Here is a 17,705-nt window from a genome sequence, read left to right as displayed (position 1 = left end):
ATAAGGTGACTTAAAGCTTTGATTATTTATGATTTAATGACAAATGTTTTCTTCTTTAGAAGCTGGACACAAAGAGTAATTGAACATGTGGTTTGTTTAAGATAAAACCGCTTAGCAGATTTACTACCGATTATAGCCTGGTCTTGAGTAACGCACTTAAAGCCTCTTCATCGCCCTTCATTCTGTCAACTTTGACCGAGTACCCGACATGGCAAACTTTGGAAGAGTTACTTCCCCTAGTTCGTCTGCTACAATCCGAATGTCATATTTTTATTTTGAGTGTATTGTCAGATGTTGTATAGATCTCATTGATTGGTGTTTAGGGTGAGGTCTATTTGTAATAAGGGTGGTAGTGACAAAATAATACGTCGTTAGAAAAATACATGTTGACATATGTGTCGACAGTATTAGTTCCCTGTGAAATATGGCCACTTTTGAGAGGGGGATATTGTTGATGAGAATATCATAATACTTAATCATAAGTTTGCTCGGATAAACAGTCTACTGATTAATTATGTGTTTTGCATTTATATTGTGGTATTGGCATCGTCAATGTCCATGTAACAAAACAATCTTATTATGAATAATAAAAGACCGGATAAAATATTCCAGTTCACCGAAGACTGCCGCGCGAATGTGTAAACAGCAACGATAGTGAAACTAACACGCTAGCCTTTCAGATGTAAATGTTATCGGAGAACACTATTGCCTGTGGCCTAAGCAAGGCTGTTAGCAGGGTGGCAACAGAAGCAAGCCGTAGCTTTTTGGAATAGAATGCTTTGGATCTAAGTTTACTGTTTGGAAAAAATAGCAATCATGCCGAAACTTGGGCGCCGGGTAAGTTATTTGTCAAAAGTTATCTGTTCATATTTAGAAATTGATAGTTTATGATTCATTTTAATATCCATTCTCTGGCTAAAGGATCAAGGGTATTATCTAAGTGCCAGTTTCTTGATCATTTCATAACGGTATTCTGTTAGAGGGATTTTGTATATAGAGCCGCTTTCCTTTGTAGAAAGGCGCTCGGATTTGTTGACAGTATCTCATATCTTTCACATTGAACAAGTATTTAGATGAAAGATATTTCTTAATGTTCTAGATGTGAGATAGACTAAATGGCACGAGCAGAATTTATCACTTGATTTCACGCTACCCTGTGCCACTTAGCCCAACTTTCCTCTGAATATTTAGCTGAAGTTCTATTGTTTTTCTTCATGCTCTTTGATGTTGCGAAGCATTGTTTTCTTCAGCAAGGCGTTTTTTTCTGGTGCTGAAAGGAATATTTCTCTGATAATGGAAACTCAATAGATTTAATCATAAGGCATTGTGTTTGAACACAATGTCTTAACTTTGATTCCAGACTATTTAAGACATTGTTTGAAAGGATTATATCATGTAATTTTACAGTTTTGTAAAGCTTAATAATAATAATAATAATAATAATCATATAGTGTCAAAACCTTTTTGCAGTGACTACTATTGGCTATGGCATTTGTTAAAATGTCACTGTACCAAATACATAATCAGACATACATATGGTCTGTTTGTAATTATGTTGTCATTTATGGAAATACTTATTTCAGGATTAATGTCTTTTGTATTGTTAATTGCCTTGAGAGGTGGATATTGTCTTGCACTAGCAGTGTAGGCACACAGACTTCAGGAACCCCTTACTTTCTGACACTGAGTAAGCACAAATATGATTAAGGGGTGGGTGTAGTGTTAGCAGGAGCACAGGGGACTTTCATTATGTGGTTACTGATGTAATAGGAACAAATTAAATTGTAACCCAAGTTACCCAAGCAAGTATGACTCAAAAATATTATTTCCCAATCAATGTTTATTTAAACTTTAGTTAGTAATAAGCAGTTTCAAAGTTTATGGAACAAATACTTCTGGAGTGAAGTATCTATCCTATACAGTAGATGTGTTTGGGTTTGCTATCATTTTGAACTAAACAAACCTATTCAGTCATCATTAACACTTGACACATAGGTGCCCTATAGGTGGGGTAAGAGCCAAACCCACTCTGAAGATAAGGTAATGTCTTTAGATCAGATGCAACATTGAGGCCCCATATGGGAGACCCATTTGGAATTCTTTAAAATCATTCAATCGAATTATATGATATACTGATATTTGAAATAAAAGTTTAAAATAAATGGTAGGTATTTAATAAAATTAAAATTTCTTAAAAAGAATTTTTCCTGTTTAATTTTAAACTGTTATTAGAAAAAAAGGTTATTTGAGTTGTTGAACCCCAAATCCCCCTACCCCCTCCCACACCACCATCACCCACCCACCCCACCCCTCTCTCTCTTCCCCCCTCTCCCTACACACACACAGAAGCCTGTTGAGTTCATCACACTACACAGTTAAAATGTATATCAAGGTTGAAGTGTATTTTGAGTGTAGTTAGGGTAAGGATTATTTATGTTGTTTAATTTTCAAGTGAATGACATCCTTGTATACCTGATTTACAATCTGTTTGCTTTGCGGATAAACAAGTTGTAAATATAGGGCATGGACCATGTCACTCTGTAGAAAAGGTTTGTTTAACTTAGCTAAATGATATTGATCTATCACTTTTAAGTAGGTTGTCTACAACTTAATTTATGCATTAATTTGGTGCAAATATGCTTTTCTCTCAGAGATATTGTCAATAAATTGTGTTGTAAGAATTCAACTTGTCACAGGGCTAAGACTGTTCAGGTTATACCAGTGTATAGTGGAATTGCTTGATGTGTTGGCAGTTAATAACAGTGATGAATGTAAACTCTTGGTGATAAACTAAGTTCACATGAACACGTACTGTTTGTGATCTGCTTTGGCATAGACCTAACAAACCAAAACAAATTGATAAACCATCAAAGAGCATCAAAATTATCCTAAGACATCAAGAATCAAAAGCCCAGGATCTTTAGATAAGACAGTCTGTGTCAAAAACTTTGGAACTGACTTGACCAGACTTGCCTCTGTATCATTTGCAGATTTCAGTGTTATATGGACTGTTTATATCTGAACTATACAATACTAGATCCAGGCTTAGGACTAGTTGCTAAAGTGCCATATGAAACCTTCACTTGGTTCCAGACAGAGATTTTAACCCAAATTTTTTTATGTAAAGTGACTCAGAGCACGTCCTGTGCAGGTGTCGGCAGATCTTTCACGCAGAGAGGTACTGACAGAAGAAAAAGATGTGGCTTTTAATGAGCTTGATGTTTTGATATCACACCGGTCCACTCTCGATTATTCACAGACCACTGTCATATTTTAGCTGGAATATTGCTGAGTGCAGCGTAAAACAACAAACGTTCAAAACAGATTAACTACAGTTATGTGAAAGAATTGGGTATTCTTTAACTTCTTTTGAGTAGTATATAGTGTAGGAGCAAGTGTCAGTGGGTGTCAGTGAGGGATTGTGAAGTGTGTGTATTGATAAGTGATCTGTCACTGGATTGTTTATACAACAATTGACTCTCTAATTGTCCGTGGAAAGTGACTCAGAGCACCTCCTGTGCAGGTGTCGGCAGATCTTTCACGCAGAGAGAAAGATGTGGCTTTTTAAGAGCTTGATGTTTCTTGATATCACGCTGTTTAAAAAATAAAATTGGAAGGTAGGTCAAATTTTAATTTTGTTTTGATTTACCCCAAACACTAACCTATATTCACAATTCATATGAATTGTACTAACTGAAAGAAGAGTGTGGGCTAGATTCCCGCATGAGACTCCACCGAAAAAAATATGTACTAGAATTTGTACTTTACAAAGATAGTGTTATCCCACTAGTGATATAACATGTTATAAAAGAAAGCAACCTCAAAGCCTTTCTTAAGTTGATACTTTACAAACATTGCTGGTTATCAGGATGCATTACACCAAAAAGTGCAACTTTGGAATGGAAAATAACTGTAAACTTGTAGAACTGGAAAAAAGGTCACAGTCTTTTCCACTTTTGTGAAACCACAAGCACTAGTATAGCGCTGAGAAACAAGGATCATCACCATGGCAACAGGGATTCAAACCAGCTATCAGCACACAGTGAATTATGGTGCGTTTGACCACTGGTCAACCCTTCACTTTGTGTGTTAAGTAGTACATATGGACCCTATACTTTTCCCGAACTGGCAACTTGAAAATTGTAGGGGTGCTCAAGAATTGAGTTGGACACACTAACTCTCACCAGGTCATAGCAGCAGCTATGGTCTCTGATAGCAGTGAGGTGGTCTTAGGTGATAGCTGGGGTGGTAATATCAACATGATGCACCTGTTCCTAATTTAATTGAAATGCTCAACACATTAATGATGTTCTGGGTAGCTATTCTGTCTCTGGAACCCCATGATGACTTATAACAAAGGACCCTTAGTCATCTATGTATAAGATCATGGTACAGTCTTTGTCATGATTGTACATCTCTAGCAACAAGCCAGTTTGGATAATTGGCAACAAATAAACTGGCCTCTCCTCGTTAAAAAGATTTTTTGGGATAGATAACAGGACATCGGGTTGAGCAGCCTTAGAAATTATAATTTACCAAACTAGTCCAAAACTCTGGTGTAAACCTTATTTTACTAGTCCTTGAGTTGGTAGCTAGTCCTGGTTGAACAAGAAAAAAATATTTACTATATTTACATTTTCTGTTCCATTTAGTTGCATAATTGAAACCAAATTGTCTGTAGATGTCCGACCATGTTGTATGAAACATTGAATCGCAGTGGCACTGAAATTATTAGTTTTAATATATGTATTTGTTTGAACATAACAAAATGCTTAAAAGAAGTGTTTATTTTCATTCTTGTCTACGACAAAATAGACATTTCTTAGGCGTTGCTATGGGCAGGGGGTCATGAATACAGTTCAATTCTGTTGAGAATAATCGACACACTTCGAGGCATTTATCAATTGATTGCAGTGCCTATACACTCAGCTCTAATGTTCAAATACCAACCGTTGGCCACTGATTTACTGTACAGCTCTGCATTTGTTGCCTTCATGAAGAAACACTCCTGTTAATTTACAAAGATATCTGTCTTGGCAAACAACGGTTGTTTGATATTGTCAGGACAGGATGAATTATGGCTTTATATGTTCTGCCTTTCCTTTGTGTTTCTAATGTGGACACAGTGGGGACTGACAAAAAGTAACACAATGGTGAAAATGACCTGTTAATGTTTATAAAGGTAATGTTTGACATAAAAGTTTTGAGGACTTCACTGACGTTGACTGAGCATGATGAAAAAGGGGACACGAATAGATATAGATAGTACATTAAGATAATAACAATATGTAGAGATATGGTGTTGTGGTTACTAGGTGTGTCCAAGACTGACCAAAATTATGATCATCGTGAATCATTTGGTATTGATTTAATCATTCAATTTTGTATCAGAATAATGTTACCAACACATATTATATGAATTAAGAATATATATTTTGTACTATGGAAGTTTGTTTACAAAATCAATACATCTCGTTTTCATTGATTATAAGTTCAGAAGCCCTGTAAGTTAAGATTTATGACATGGCCTTAAGTAAAAGAAAGAAACCTTTTGGTATATACTATGTCTATTACACATGCGTTGTGACCATAGCAACATGAAACAAAGTGGTCTACAAAGTTGTCAAAAATTTGCTGAGAAAGTCTGATGTAAGGGTCCAAGGTTAATAAGTTACAGATGAAAGAACAAATGCAACATATGTGGTACGTTTCGCAGTACGTTAATCATTATTGAAATATATTGCAATATAAAAGTCAGGCCAGGTCACTACTGAAAATGATGCCAAGAGACAATTTTGAGCTGTTAGACTCAAAGGTTTTTGTCACTGTTGTCCCGTTGAAATTGTCTGGAACCAAAATTAAAAATCATTATTATTAATCAAATCATATATATAAACATCGAAACAGTCATTTTCCGGAAATAGGGTTTCAGAAAGTTTCAGAAGAGTTTCAAAGTAGACACAATTTATGGATAACAACTTCTTTAATACTGTATAAGCGACGTTTCGGTATAGATACTTATACCGTTGTCAAGCAAGACTTTTGTTTGTTTGTTTCATAGATTCATAAGCTTAATTGTACTGTTGTATCATTGTTTTCATTTTCTTTTTTGTATTGGGTGACCAGTGTCACAGAGTGCAAGTTGTCTTACATATTAACTTTGACACTTTCCAAACACATGCTTCAGTTACTTGCATGATCACAGACAGACCAGCAAACTTATCACCCAGGGCCCGTTCCATAAAGTGATCTTCGTGCTAAGGTGATCATTACTCCCATACTTTAGCATGGACTTGGACGATCATAGCACTAAGAACAGACAATTTTAATACAGCTCTGTGAAAGGCCAGTCTGCCAGACTATTTCATGGATGAGTTTGTATGTTCAGGGGATTTTTGTTTCAATATATTTAGCATGTTTTGTAAAGGCAATAAAGTTTTATACGTCATGTGTGAGCTCATCATGCAAAATCTCCCGTGCTTATGAAACTCATAGGCTTCAATAATACCATACATTTTTATAGTTGTATAAACATAAGAAAGTATTCAGATAACCTGTTGGGGCTCAAGCCTTTCTCTATTCATTAACCATGTGAAGCTATCACATAATTTCACATTTGACACCGAAACCCCAAACTCAAAACCATGTTTATTGGAGCATGTGTCTGGAACAATGATACCATGATATACGAAAAACATGAGTATTTGTGCCATGGGATATATCTCCATTTCAACACTCACTACGAACAGCGGGACATTTATATATTCTGTCACGCCACAAAGCTTTCTCAAATTGTGCTCCAATAAGATTCATAGCAACTGGGTGACTGTTACCCTCTCACAGAGCTTTGTAGCTGTCAGGTCCGTGATTTTTATACCCCGAGTAACAGATACCTATTAATGAATGTGGATTGAATTTGGGTTATGATACTGGGCTCCTGTATGGTGTGCTTCATGCCTGCTGGCTTTCGTCATGTGTAAGAGAGTATTTACTTTTGTGTGAGGTCTATCATTGCAGTACAATAGAGTTAACCTTACACATGTCTCCCTCTGTGTTACCGTTCTGCCCATTTAACGTACACGGGAAAGGTAATTTATTATGGGATCGAGTGGGATGGGGGTGGGAGCATTGCCATGATATATGAAATCTTCAGGGGTCAGGTTGTGAATAAATACAAACTTTGGGGACAGTTATTTTAGTTTAGAATATAAATAATATTGGAACCTACTTTGACAATTTTGTGGAGAGGTCCATGAAACGTGGAATAGCATTCAGGAAAGGTTACAGTTGGGAAATGGCAGCCTGTGCCAGTTAGACTAATCTATACTAATATTACAAAAGGACAATCCACTAGTAGTCGAACGATACACAAATGAATCGGTGGATCACGATTTTGTACTTCTCAAAAAAAGTATCGATCACAATTGTACTCTAAGTAAAAAGTATCGATTCTTACCTTATACAATGTATGTATTTTTTTATAAATGTTAAACCAAACACTAATTTCTAGAGAAAATGAGTAGTGAAAACGTAAATATTTTCATCCATTGTGTTTAACTTGACACTGCCAACTGTAAATCGTCAGTGTGCCAGGTATTTGGCCACAGATAAGAGCACATTCAAGTATCGTGATATGTATCGGATCGTGAGCAAGGTACCATGATACATATCAGATCACACAGTTGGTGTATTGTCCCAGCCCTACAATCCCCTCACTCAATCACCTCCATCGCTTTACCACTCTCTCACTCACTTGTCCACCTTACTGTCTCAACCACTCGCTCAGCCATGCTTACTCAACCACTCACTCACCCACCCAGCCACTCAATCAAACAATCAACCACTTACTTTACATTCTACAACCACTCACACACTCACTCGATCAACCACTCACTCAGCCACTCACCCGTCAATATCCGGGTTAAAATAAGTCTTCAGCAACGCATGCTTATCATAAAAGGTGACTATGCTCGTTGAAAGAGGCGACTGATGGGATTGGGTGGTCAGGCTGACTTGGAATTGACTTGCTGAGTGTGGCAAACAACAAACCAACAACAAATATATGTATATGGTGAGAGTTTGTTGAGTAACATGCACTCAGCACTTTTCCAGCTATATGCAAAGGTTGCTTGTAAATACACATATAATTGTCAGTGGAAAGACAAACCAGTGATTGATACTGTGAGCAACGATCCATGTATTCAGGTTACAAAGAAACACCATCAGCCAAGTCACTGAATCGGACTACCCGATCCATTAATAAAAATCACGTCTAACGACCAGCATGGGTTGGTGTGGAACACTTCCAATCCAGAATCCTTACGGGAATAAATATACTCTCATTCACGCACTTACTACTCTACAGGGTGAGCTGTGGACCCGTGGAGATCCAGGCAGAGCGCAGGTCTCCAGCAACCCATGCTTGCCGTAAGAGGCGACTATCAGGATTGGGTGGTCAAGCTCGCTGACTTGGTTGATGCATGTCATCATATCCCAATTACGTAGACCGTCAGCAATGCTTATGATGTCGATCACTGGACTGTCTGGTCCAGATTCGATTATTTACAGACCGCCATCATATAGCTGGAATATTGCTGATTGTGGTGATAAACAACAAGCAAAGAAACAAACACTTAACCACCTCACTCATGCAGTCAGTAAGTCAGTGTAGCAGATTCAAGATCATGTAATTCCACTGTGTTTTCACTGCGATTTGTCACCAAGTTTAACTGGAGGACTATAATGTGAAGCAATAAAACCAGGTATAGCAGTACAGCAATGTTCACAGTGTACATGGTCTAGTTCAAGTCCACAGGCTGAATTTACACCTGTGCACTCAACAGTTACATAGAATGCAGTGAATAGATCCCCGTTAACGCTGCAACTTGTTTATGTGTCAAAGAAAAACAGACATTTTTAAATCCCTCTTGGACAACTACTGGATCAAGTTTTCAATGTCAGAACCATTGATAGCATTACTCACAACAGAACTTGTACCTCAATCTCATAAATGTAATGCCACAATGAATAATCTTATTGTGATTAAGCACAGTGAGATAAAATATCTCATAAGGTTCATGGCCATTGGCAGTCTGTGCAGAAAACTTTTAAGTCTACAAGCCCATACTTGTATTTTAATGTTATTAATATTTTCAGTACATTTTAGTCTCAATAGACAATTAGAAGACTCCCAAAATAGAATTTACTAGACTTAGGCTTCCGACTACTGGCTAAAATCGCAGGCTGCATAGGTATATTCAATGTGTTTAAGCTTTGAATTATTTGTGCAGCAAATGTTTATGCACATATACATTCTGCACATGCAGGCTGTTTGATTGGGAGCATACGATCCTTCAACCCTAGAATCTATGGATCCTGAACTATAACCTATTCTTTGAAATTTATTTGCAATGTCAGCTGGTGTGAATGAAACATGTCTGGTGTTTTCGATATTGAGGCTTGGGAAGGTATCAAAATAAATGTAATCAATGTTCATAATCCGGTTATTGATCTAATAAAAGTTTATTTAGAATCGCTCTGAGATTTAATGGGTTCACCAGTGAATTTTTTATATCATGCATTGTTTAACAGCTGGTCAACAAGGGAATTCCATTTTGAACTTTGTATGGCATATCATAGATTAAGTTCCTGTATCAGCACAATGACGAGACTATAATTTGAGTGATACTGGGATGTTTGTTCCTGGGAGTTCCTTTGAAACTTTATTGAGTGAAAAGAAATGTGTACAGGGGTGTTAAAATTGCAAAAATGTTCAAAAACTGTCAAACTGAAAAAATATAGTTAACACTGATTTTGAGCATTGCCTTTGATGAGTTAAGTCATATACTGCGAAGATTGGCGATGTCAAGCATTGGGATGAGTTTGATATCAAGGTGGATTTATTATTAGTGCATTTATTATCCCCCGCAATGTGCCCATGCAAAATTGTTACCCGAACAGATCTTGAAAAATGTTCAATATTTCTTCACCAAACTTGGCACATAGATTGGTCTAGCGGTAAACTGGAGCCTTTTGAAGTTTTGGGATTTTAATTTTAATATTTTTTTTAGTTTCAATGGCAACAAGTTTGACTGAGGATGGAAATGTAGTAGTGTTTGTTTCCAGAGCAGATCTTAAAAAACGTATAATGTCTCTTCACCAAACTTGGTATATTAATGGGCCTAGTGGTGAACTGGTGAATTTTGGTAACATTTGGATTTAAAAATTATTTTTTTCGAGTATTAACCTTGGCAACAACTTTGACTAAGGCTGGAAATGGTTGAAGTGCTTGTTTCTGGAGCAGATCTTGAAAAGGATACAACATTTCTTTACCAATCTTGGCACATAGATAGGTCAAATTATGAACTTGTGCCTTTTCATAGTTTTGATTTTTTAACTCTTTCAACACTGCAGGCCGGTACACCGAGACATCATGAGTCTCCAGACTCCGCAGGCCAGTCAAATGATTTTTTTACGAACATACATGTCATATCATTCATTTATTAAATATTTCTTTTCACAAAGTCTGAAAATATGTGTGTTATTTCAGTTTATTATATTTTATCCATAGATTTAAAATGTATTTACTATTTCCTGCAATGCTACATCTTCCCAAGCAAGAGAGTTAACTGACTTTAAAAGTACAGTTTCCTGGAATTCCTGGAATTCCTGGGCTCGATCGTAGCACCACCAGTGGCTATTACGAGTTATGTCCTTTCTATGCCTCTCCTATTGACCAATCAGATTTAACCTCTCATATCACTTGCATTTGCTTGAAACAAAACGGTGGCGCCCAGTCAAGACAATCTGATCGATAATCAAGATCTATATTGTGATAAAACGAGTCTTACATTGCGAAGTACACCAAATCACATGAGCATCTTGATTAAAAACATGAAAAGATTTAGAAAATATCTGTTGACAATGAGTTAGCGGTGCACATGCTTTGCAAATCCTGCAGTCGACGGAAATCTGCATGACACTTTACCAACCAGATTTCAATTTCGAGGCGCGACTTTGATTGGACTTTTCATAGACTCGTTAGTCCATAATACCAGCCTAGTTCGGCAAGGGTGGAAACTGGACTCTTATAGTCAGTTAACTCACTTGCCTCGGGAAGATGGCAATGCTATTAAAAAAATAATTCTGGGACACATACTTTGACCACGGGTCCATATCAAACATGTCAAAAAGCAAAATAAACATGCTTCAAGCAAGTCTTTTCATATATTACTTGAATAAATAAAATCAACCAATCAATCAAAAAATATATGTAAAAGTTGTCAAACTTACATCTATTGTAAGGTATTATTTCCATCTTTTCGAGCGATCGTGTGTAATGTAATTCGAATGACATCTCGGCTTTTGTTGCCTCAATTTTTAGGTCGGACACAATGTTTAATGCCTAAGTATATACATGAGAAATCCTCGTCACAGGTCGTAATCTAACACGATCCATTCATGAAGTTACATATATTTAATATCGGTTGCAATTTCCTGCTTAAAACATCCAGAGTAATACAATTTAATCAAAATCTTTTTCTTAATGTGGAATTTATCATACAAGAGGACGGTATCCATCACTGTAATTTGATTGGCTGCCATAGTCACATGTTTCATATTGACCAATCACAATCCTTGTAGCTTATTACACAAAGCATCTAGAAACCAATTTCTATACAATAAAATCGCATGTTAAAACTAAGATATAATCAAGGGGAGGCCACTGTAATATTATTGATGTTCACAGCTTACTAATGATACCAAACACCAAACGAATCGTCACATATGTTATTCATACAAAGCTTCTCAATAAGTAGATATTATGAATACTTACAATTGGCAAAAATGGCCCCAATTATTGTTTTCTTGGCACTTAATCTAGACGTTAGGAATGTGTTAGCTTACATTTTTTTTTAATACACAAACATAATTGTAAGTTGTAAATGCATTATTTGAATAATGTAATAAACATAACTTTCATATTTATGGCTGCAACACATCACTATGAGGCGAATACGATTCATACCACGAATATAAGATAATGAATACGAATATTAATTCACAAATACAATAATAAGTCAGCAGTTGATGTATTATTTGTTATAGTCAGTGAAATATTAACAACATAAATTATTTGACACGGTTCGTTAAATTTCCATATTACCGTATTCGACCCATTAAGAGCGCTCCCCCCCCCCCCGGTTCCGAAAATTTATATAGTAATTATTTTGTTTTAAATGAAAATCGTCCAAGAACCGAGGTTTCCGTATATTTGAAGTCCGTATAAGCAGGGCATGACTGTATTCTGTTTATTTTAGATATTTGTGACTTTGAATATTATGCGCAGAAAAAAATTACACCGTACCCCTTCAGCGAAGTCCGGTAAACGAACGGATGATGAGAAACTTCATCAGTATACAAATTCGAAATTTGAGATAAAAAAATCACCAGACATATTGATTTACCGTTTAAATTGTATTTTTTGTTCAGCTAGGCATCGTTTTATATCCAGGGATTACCTTGTGTATTTTCTCGTGAACTAAGCCGGACACAGCAATCAGCTGTACACACGTTTTCTTGGAATCTACCGGTGATTCGGTCAAGACACACCCAATGATATAACTTTACAGGATTTTTAATGCAAGGATCGGCAAAAGTTGTATCTGAAACTATTTTTTTATCAGGAATAATATATTCCAATATCTTGTTAATTTAGATGCAGCTTTTACTAAACATATTATACACTAAAATAATAATAACCCTAAGCGAAGCAGCTGATCGCTATTGCCGGGTATTATTTTTTACATGGAACCAGTCTGACCAGTCACCGTCAAGGCTCCCGTGCGCGTGATCGCGAGAATTACGCGTTAACATAGAATCGTCCAACAAAAACAAATATGACTTTTAACGATTCAAAGTATGGCATTTATGATATATGTATCCATTCTCTGTCAAATGAAGTTCGTTTCAAGGTGTCAATAGCGGTAATCTGACCGTGGTTGCTGTTAATAACGGTGAGTAGTGCGATTTTCCGAGCGCTTACCACACGATTTCGCCGAAATTAATTAAAACAATATTGAAAGGAATTTTGAATAAAATAAATGAAATAAGTTACAAACAAAAGTCCAGATATACAAAGAACACTTTTTATAGCTATACAGTGTAATAACATGAATAATTTGCGAACTTCAGTATGGATTTGTTGACATGGTATTTCCGGTGTTACGTGCTCACAGTAATGTCTTTCCATGGGGAAAAAACACCAAAACTCATTAATTCGTGTATAATGCGCACCCCCTTTACACAGCTGTGTTTTTTGGAAAAAAAGTGTGCACTATTCTCAAGAAAATACGGTAAGGCTTACTGATGAATTTACGCCAATTTGACCTGAATTGTCCCCAATAAGCGCCCACCCTTTCTGTCTTTTTTTAAGCGCCCTGGGTATACATTTATATACTGCACTTGTCCAGGTACTTAGTCTTGGTATCTGCTCAAATGCTACAATGACCAGTGACCAAATTCCTGTCAAATTAAATATTATAAGAGTGTTATCTTTAAAGAAATCTATGCATATCATATGTTCTTATGGATGTTTTAGTTACAGGTTATGTATATGCACATGATTGCATATTCATAAATATTTGAATCTAGCCACGGATAACGAATTCAATTCATGAATGGATACGGTTCGATTCACCGAATAAGCAAGTGAATCGTAACGGCCCTATTCATATTTATAAACAGTAGTATTTGACCTTTCTAATGATGTATAACATGTAGTAGCAAAGATAATTTCTTTGATAAATGTAGACTTCATCTATCACCCAATAGTCTCAGGTAACTCGGTGTCATAGAAGTAAAATATTCTGGTGTTGAAAGAGTTAAATAAATATATTTTGTGTTATCATGGCGACGCTTTTCATATATTTATTCACGACAAGTATTTACCATTGCGGGGGATATTGATGACTTGGTCCTCTTGTTACAACTTGGAAAACAATATATTCTGTAAGTATATGAATGCAGGGAAATTTGAGTAGCTAAAGATTAAAAATCACTGGTGTTTGCTCGCCCCTTGTAATGAAATGTTATCTCGCACCAGTCAACAATATTAGAACTATATCATCTGTATTGGCCTGTACATTAGCAAACCACTGGTTAATAGTATGAGCATTAACCCACACCATGGGGGTACCATGGCACGCGTTCAGAAAAGTCACACATTTCCTATTCTCGGTTCAAATTCTCATATCTATATGCATGCAATGGCAATCTCATTAAAATCTGATCTTTCGAACTGGTACAAAACATCTCTACATGAAGATCTGATGACACGTCCATAGGATATTGCATCAGGTAAACTTTCTAATCAGTGTCGAAGCTGCTACATTCTTAGTACAAGTCAGCAAAGTCTGTTCCGAATGTCAATAATAAAGCATCTGTAAACTTGAAAACATCATAAACTGACAAGTTCCAAATGTAGATAAATATGTCTGCTCCATTATGTCGTGGATATTTGGCCCCAAGTCTGCAGCAAATGCCATTAGATATTCCCAAATTGAGTTACCGTATTTGACGTAATAAGCGCCCCGCTCTAATAAGCGCCCACGGCGATATTTGCTAATATATTGGCTTTTGAACAATCCCAATTAACCTTCCGATTGATCAATGTACACAATACTTATTTATTCGTGTATAATACGTGTGTTATATGCATCCATAATTATGGGAAATTAAATTTTGGAAAAATATATCTGTCGTATATAAACATTTCAGGCTGTCAGCATAAACCATGAAATTTACGATCTTTCAACTCTGTTGTTTTTCACCAAAATAATATTCTAATAAGAGCCCCCTATTTTTTTTCAAATATGCCTGCAAAGGGCACGTAGTTCCAAAATCCTGGAATAGAATTGACTGGCAGTGTTGCTTTGCACTGACAGTGACAATAACTAAAAACACAATGACTTTTCTTTGTGTGTCGTTGACATTCAAACCACAGGAATCCAGTTTTCCACAAGATGGTAACACTGTGAGCGACATGCCTGGACTCCCCCAAGTATTAACACAGGATCATGAGCATCATTGACTTTTCATATACGATGTATAGTAACACAGCTGACATGCTTGCTAGGGCATGGCTGACTTGATTGAATCTTTTTAGTGCTCAGAAGTCATACTGCCATATCCCTTGGAGACTTAATTCACAATGACTTACCAAGACGCTGATCTCATTGTGGCAGTTTGAGTTATGAATGAAAGGTTTGAATACGGTTTGATTAAAATTTTCAGTCATTTCAAGGTTTATGAACGTATTATTCATGGTATCGTATTCAATCTCTCTGACATGATAAATCAGTTTTTAATGAAAGGGTGAGAAATAGTGGGCTTGGAGGTGCTTCTCCTGGACAAGGCTGCTTATTTTGATTTCCAGATAAAAATATACCCATTCCATGTGTTTTTACATTATACTGTATTCAACGCCCAGGGTGCTCTAAAATTAGAAATAGGGGGCTCTTATTAGAATATAATTTTGGTGTCATAAAAAACAGAGCTGAAAGATTGTAAATTTTGTGGTTAATGCTGACTGCCTGAAATGCTAAAATGAAGAATCTGTGCGTATTATACACGATAGATATATTTTCAAGAATTTAATTGCCCATAATTAAGCATGCATATCACACACGAGTGCATATTATACACGAATATATAAGTCAGTACATTGATCAATTTGAAAGGGTGCTAATTGGGATTGTTCACTAGCCAATATATTAGCAAATATTACTTTGGGCGCTTATTACATCGAATATGGTAATGCAGTATCAGATGAATTCTGAGGTAAAATTATCGAAAGAATTTAGGCTAAAATTGCACAATTCTGGGGTAAAAACATAACCATTCCCCCCTAAATATTTACTGATTTTTTTTCTGTAATGTTTTTTGACTCTTGCATTTAGACATTTCAAGGCATAAAATTATGCAAATAGATATGCTAAGTGTCACTGGTTAGATGTAGTTTATGGAGGCATAATACCACAAGAAGGTTTAAAAGTGAGATTATTTATATCAAATTTTATTTAAATGTAGATTCATATTTTATATGAATGAATCATGTGTCAAACGTTTAGGTATCATTTGAGAGCAAAATTCGAGAAGAATAATTTTCTGCAATTGTTTCGGGAAATTACATTTTCTGCAGATCTTTCCTCAATCGCGGAATCCCAGAATTCGTCTGCGACTTATAATATTGTACTATTATGATTCTGTTTGGATTCAGGATCAGAATAGGTGGCTACTGGATGCTTACAGTGTGGCTCGGGGCTGTCGGGTAGCCTGTGGTTAAAGCGTTCGCTCGTCACGCCGAAGACCCGGGTTCGATTCCCAACATGGGTACAATGTGTGAAGCCCATTTCTGGTGTCCCCTGTCGTGATATTGCTGGATTATTGCTAAAAGTGGTGTAAAGCCATCCTCAATCACTCACTCAATCACTTCAGTGTGGCTGCAATTATGTGTCATCATATCCTACTGATGCAGCTGCTAAAAAATTTTCGTTGTGACATTTGTCCACTGAACAGACCTAGACTGCAATGCCCATTTACCTCAGTGAAGGTTAGAATTGGTCTTCAGCCTCCTATGCTTCTCTAAAGAGAAGGATAACAGGATCAGGTGGTCAGATTGATGCTCATGATGTTAATCACAGGATTGTCTGGTTCAGACTCAATTATTAGACTGCCATTATATAGCTGGAATATTGCTGAGCATGTGCCAATATATGTGTATGGAGTGAACAACAAACAAATATTAGTTAATACCGTATTCAACGTAATAAGCATCCCTAACAAGCGTCCACGGCGATATTTGCTAATATTTTGGCCAGGGAAAAACCCAATTAGCACCACTTCCAATTGATCAATGTATGCAAGACAAGGCAATTAAATTATGGAAATCTATATCTGTCGTATATAAACATTTCAGGCTGTCAGCATAAACCATGAAATTCACGATCTTTCACCAAAATAATATTCTATTAAGAGCCCCTATTTCTAATTTTGAGAGCGCCCTGGGCACTTATTATGTCAAATACAATACCCATTTATCATGTATGTCCAAATATATATAGATGTTTGTCACCAAACTCAGTGGGTTCGAGATATCAAGCTTTTACTGTCACCATGCAAGGTAAACAAAATGTGAATCACCAGAATTTAAAAAATGCCACTCAAGGAAATGACATAACAATATCTGACCTATCAATGTGCATGGTTGTTTTATCTTGAGGGCAAGATAACAGTGTAGGTATTCCACTTAAATCCTGCATTTCAATGTTGTTAAAGTTGGACATGACTTTTAGATCTCAACTTAAGGTTTAGGGTGCAGTACTTGATTATTTTAAAACAGAAAATCAATAATTACATTATCATCAATCATGTTCAGTTAAGCTGTGTTCGATGTTCGCTTAAAAAATAACACAAGCATTGTATATATAAGTAAGCAATAAAAATTAAAACTTGATAGTAACTGTCCAAAAAGCATCTTCAACACAGAGTACTTCACAGTACCATATGAACTTGTAGTTGCAAAGTAGGTTGTCATGATTGTTAGTGATACTCACATGTGTCTAACATTAGTCGTTAAGCAGTGAGGACTGCCGCTGTGGTCTAGTGGATAGAGAGTCTGCTTGGAGAGTATAAGGTCTAGGATC

At 36.3% G+C, this 17,705-nt stretch overlaps 1 protein-coding gene across 5 annotated transcripts in view; it reads left to right on the top strand.

The window, feature by feature from the left end:
- Positions 1 to 724: 724 nt before the first annotated feature.
- The window catches only part of LOC139480010 (keratin, type I cytoskeletal 10-like), a 73,043-nt gene continuing 56,062 nt past the window's right edge, over positions 725 to 17,705 (top strand). For all 5 annotated transcript variants that reach the window (XM_071262984.1, XM_071262982.1, XM_071262981.1 and 2 more), the window contains exon 1: positions 725 to 837. In XM_071262984.1, coding sequence (XP_071119085.1) covers positions 817 to 837 — 21 coding nt within the window. In that variant the 5' untranslated portion in view covers positions 725 to 816. The remainder of the gene's footprint in view (positions 838 to 17,705) is intronic.

This window comes from Haliotis cracherodii, unplaced genomic scaffold (genome assembly GCF_022045235.1).
Source record: "Haliotis cracherodii isolate W230 unplaced genomic scaffold, xgHalCrac1.p SCAF_4, whole genome shotgun sequence".
Classification (NCBI taxonomy): Eukaryota; Metazoa; Mollusca; class Gastropoda; order Lepetellida; family Haliotidae; genus Haliotis; species Haliotis cracherodii.
This window is presented reverse-complemented; position numbering and strand designations above follow the sequence as displayed.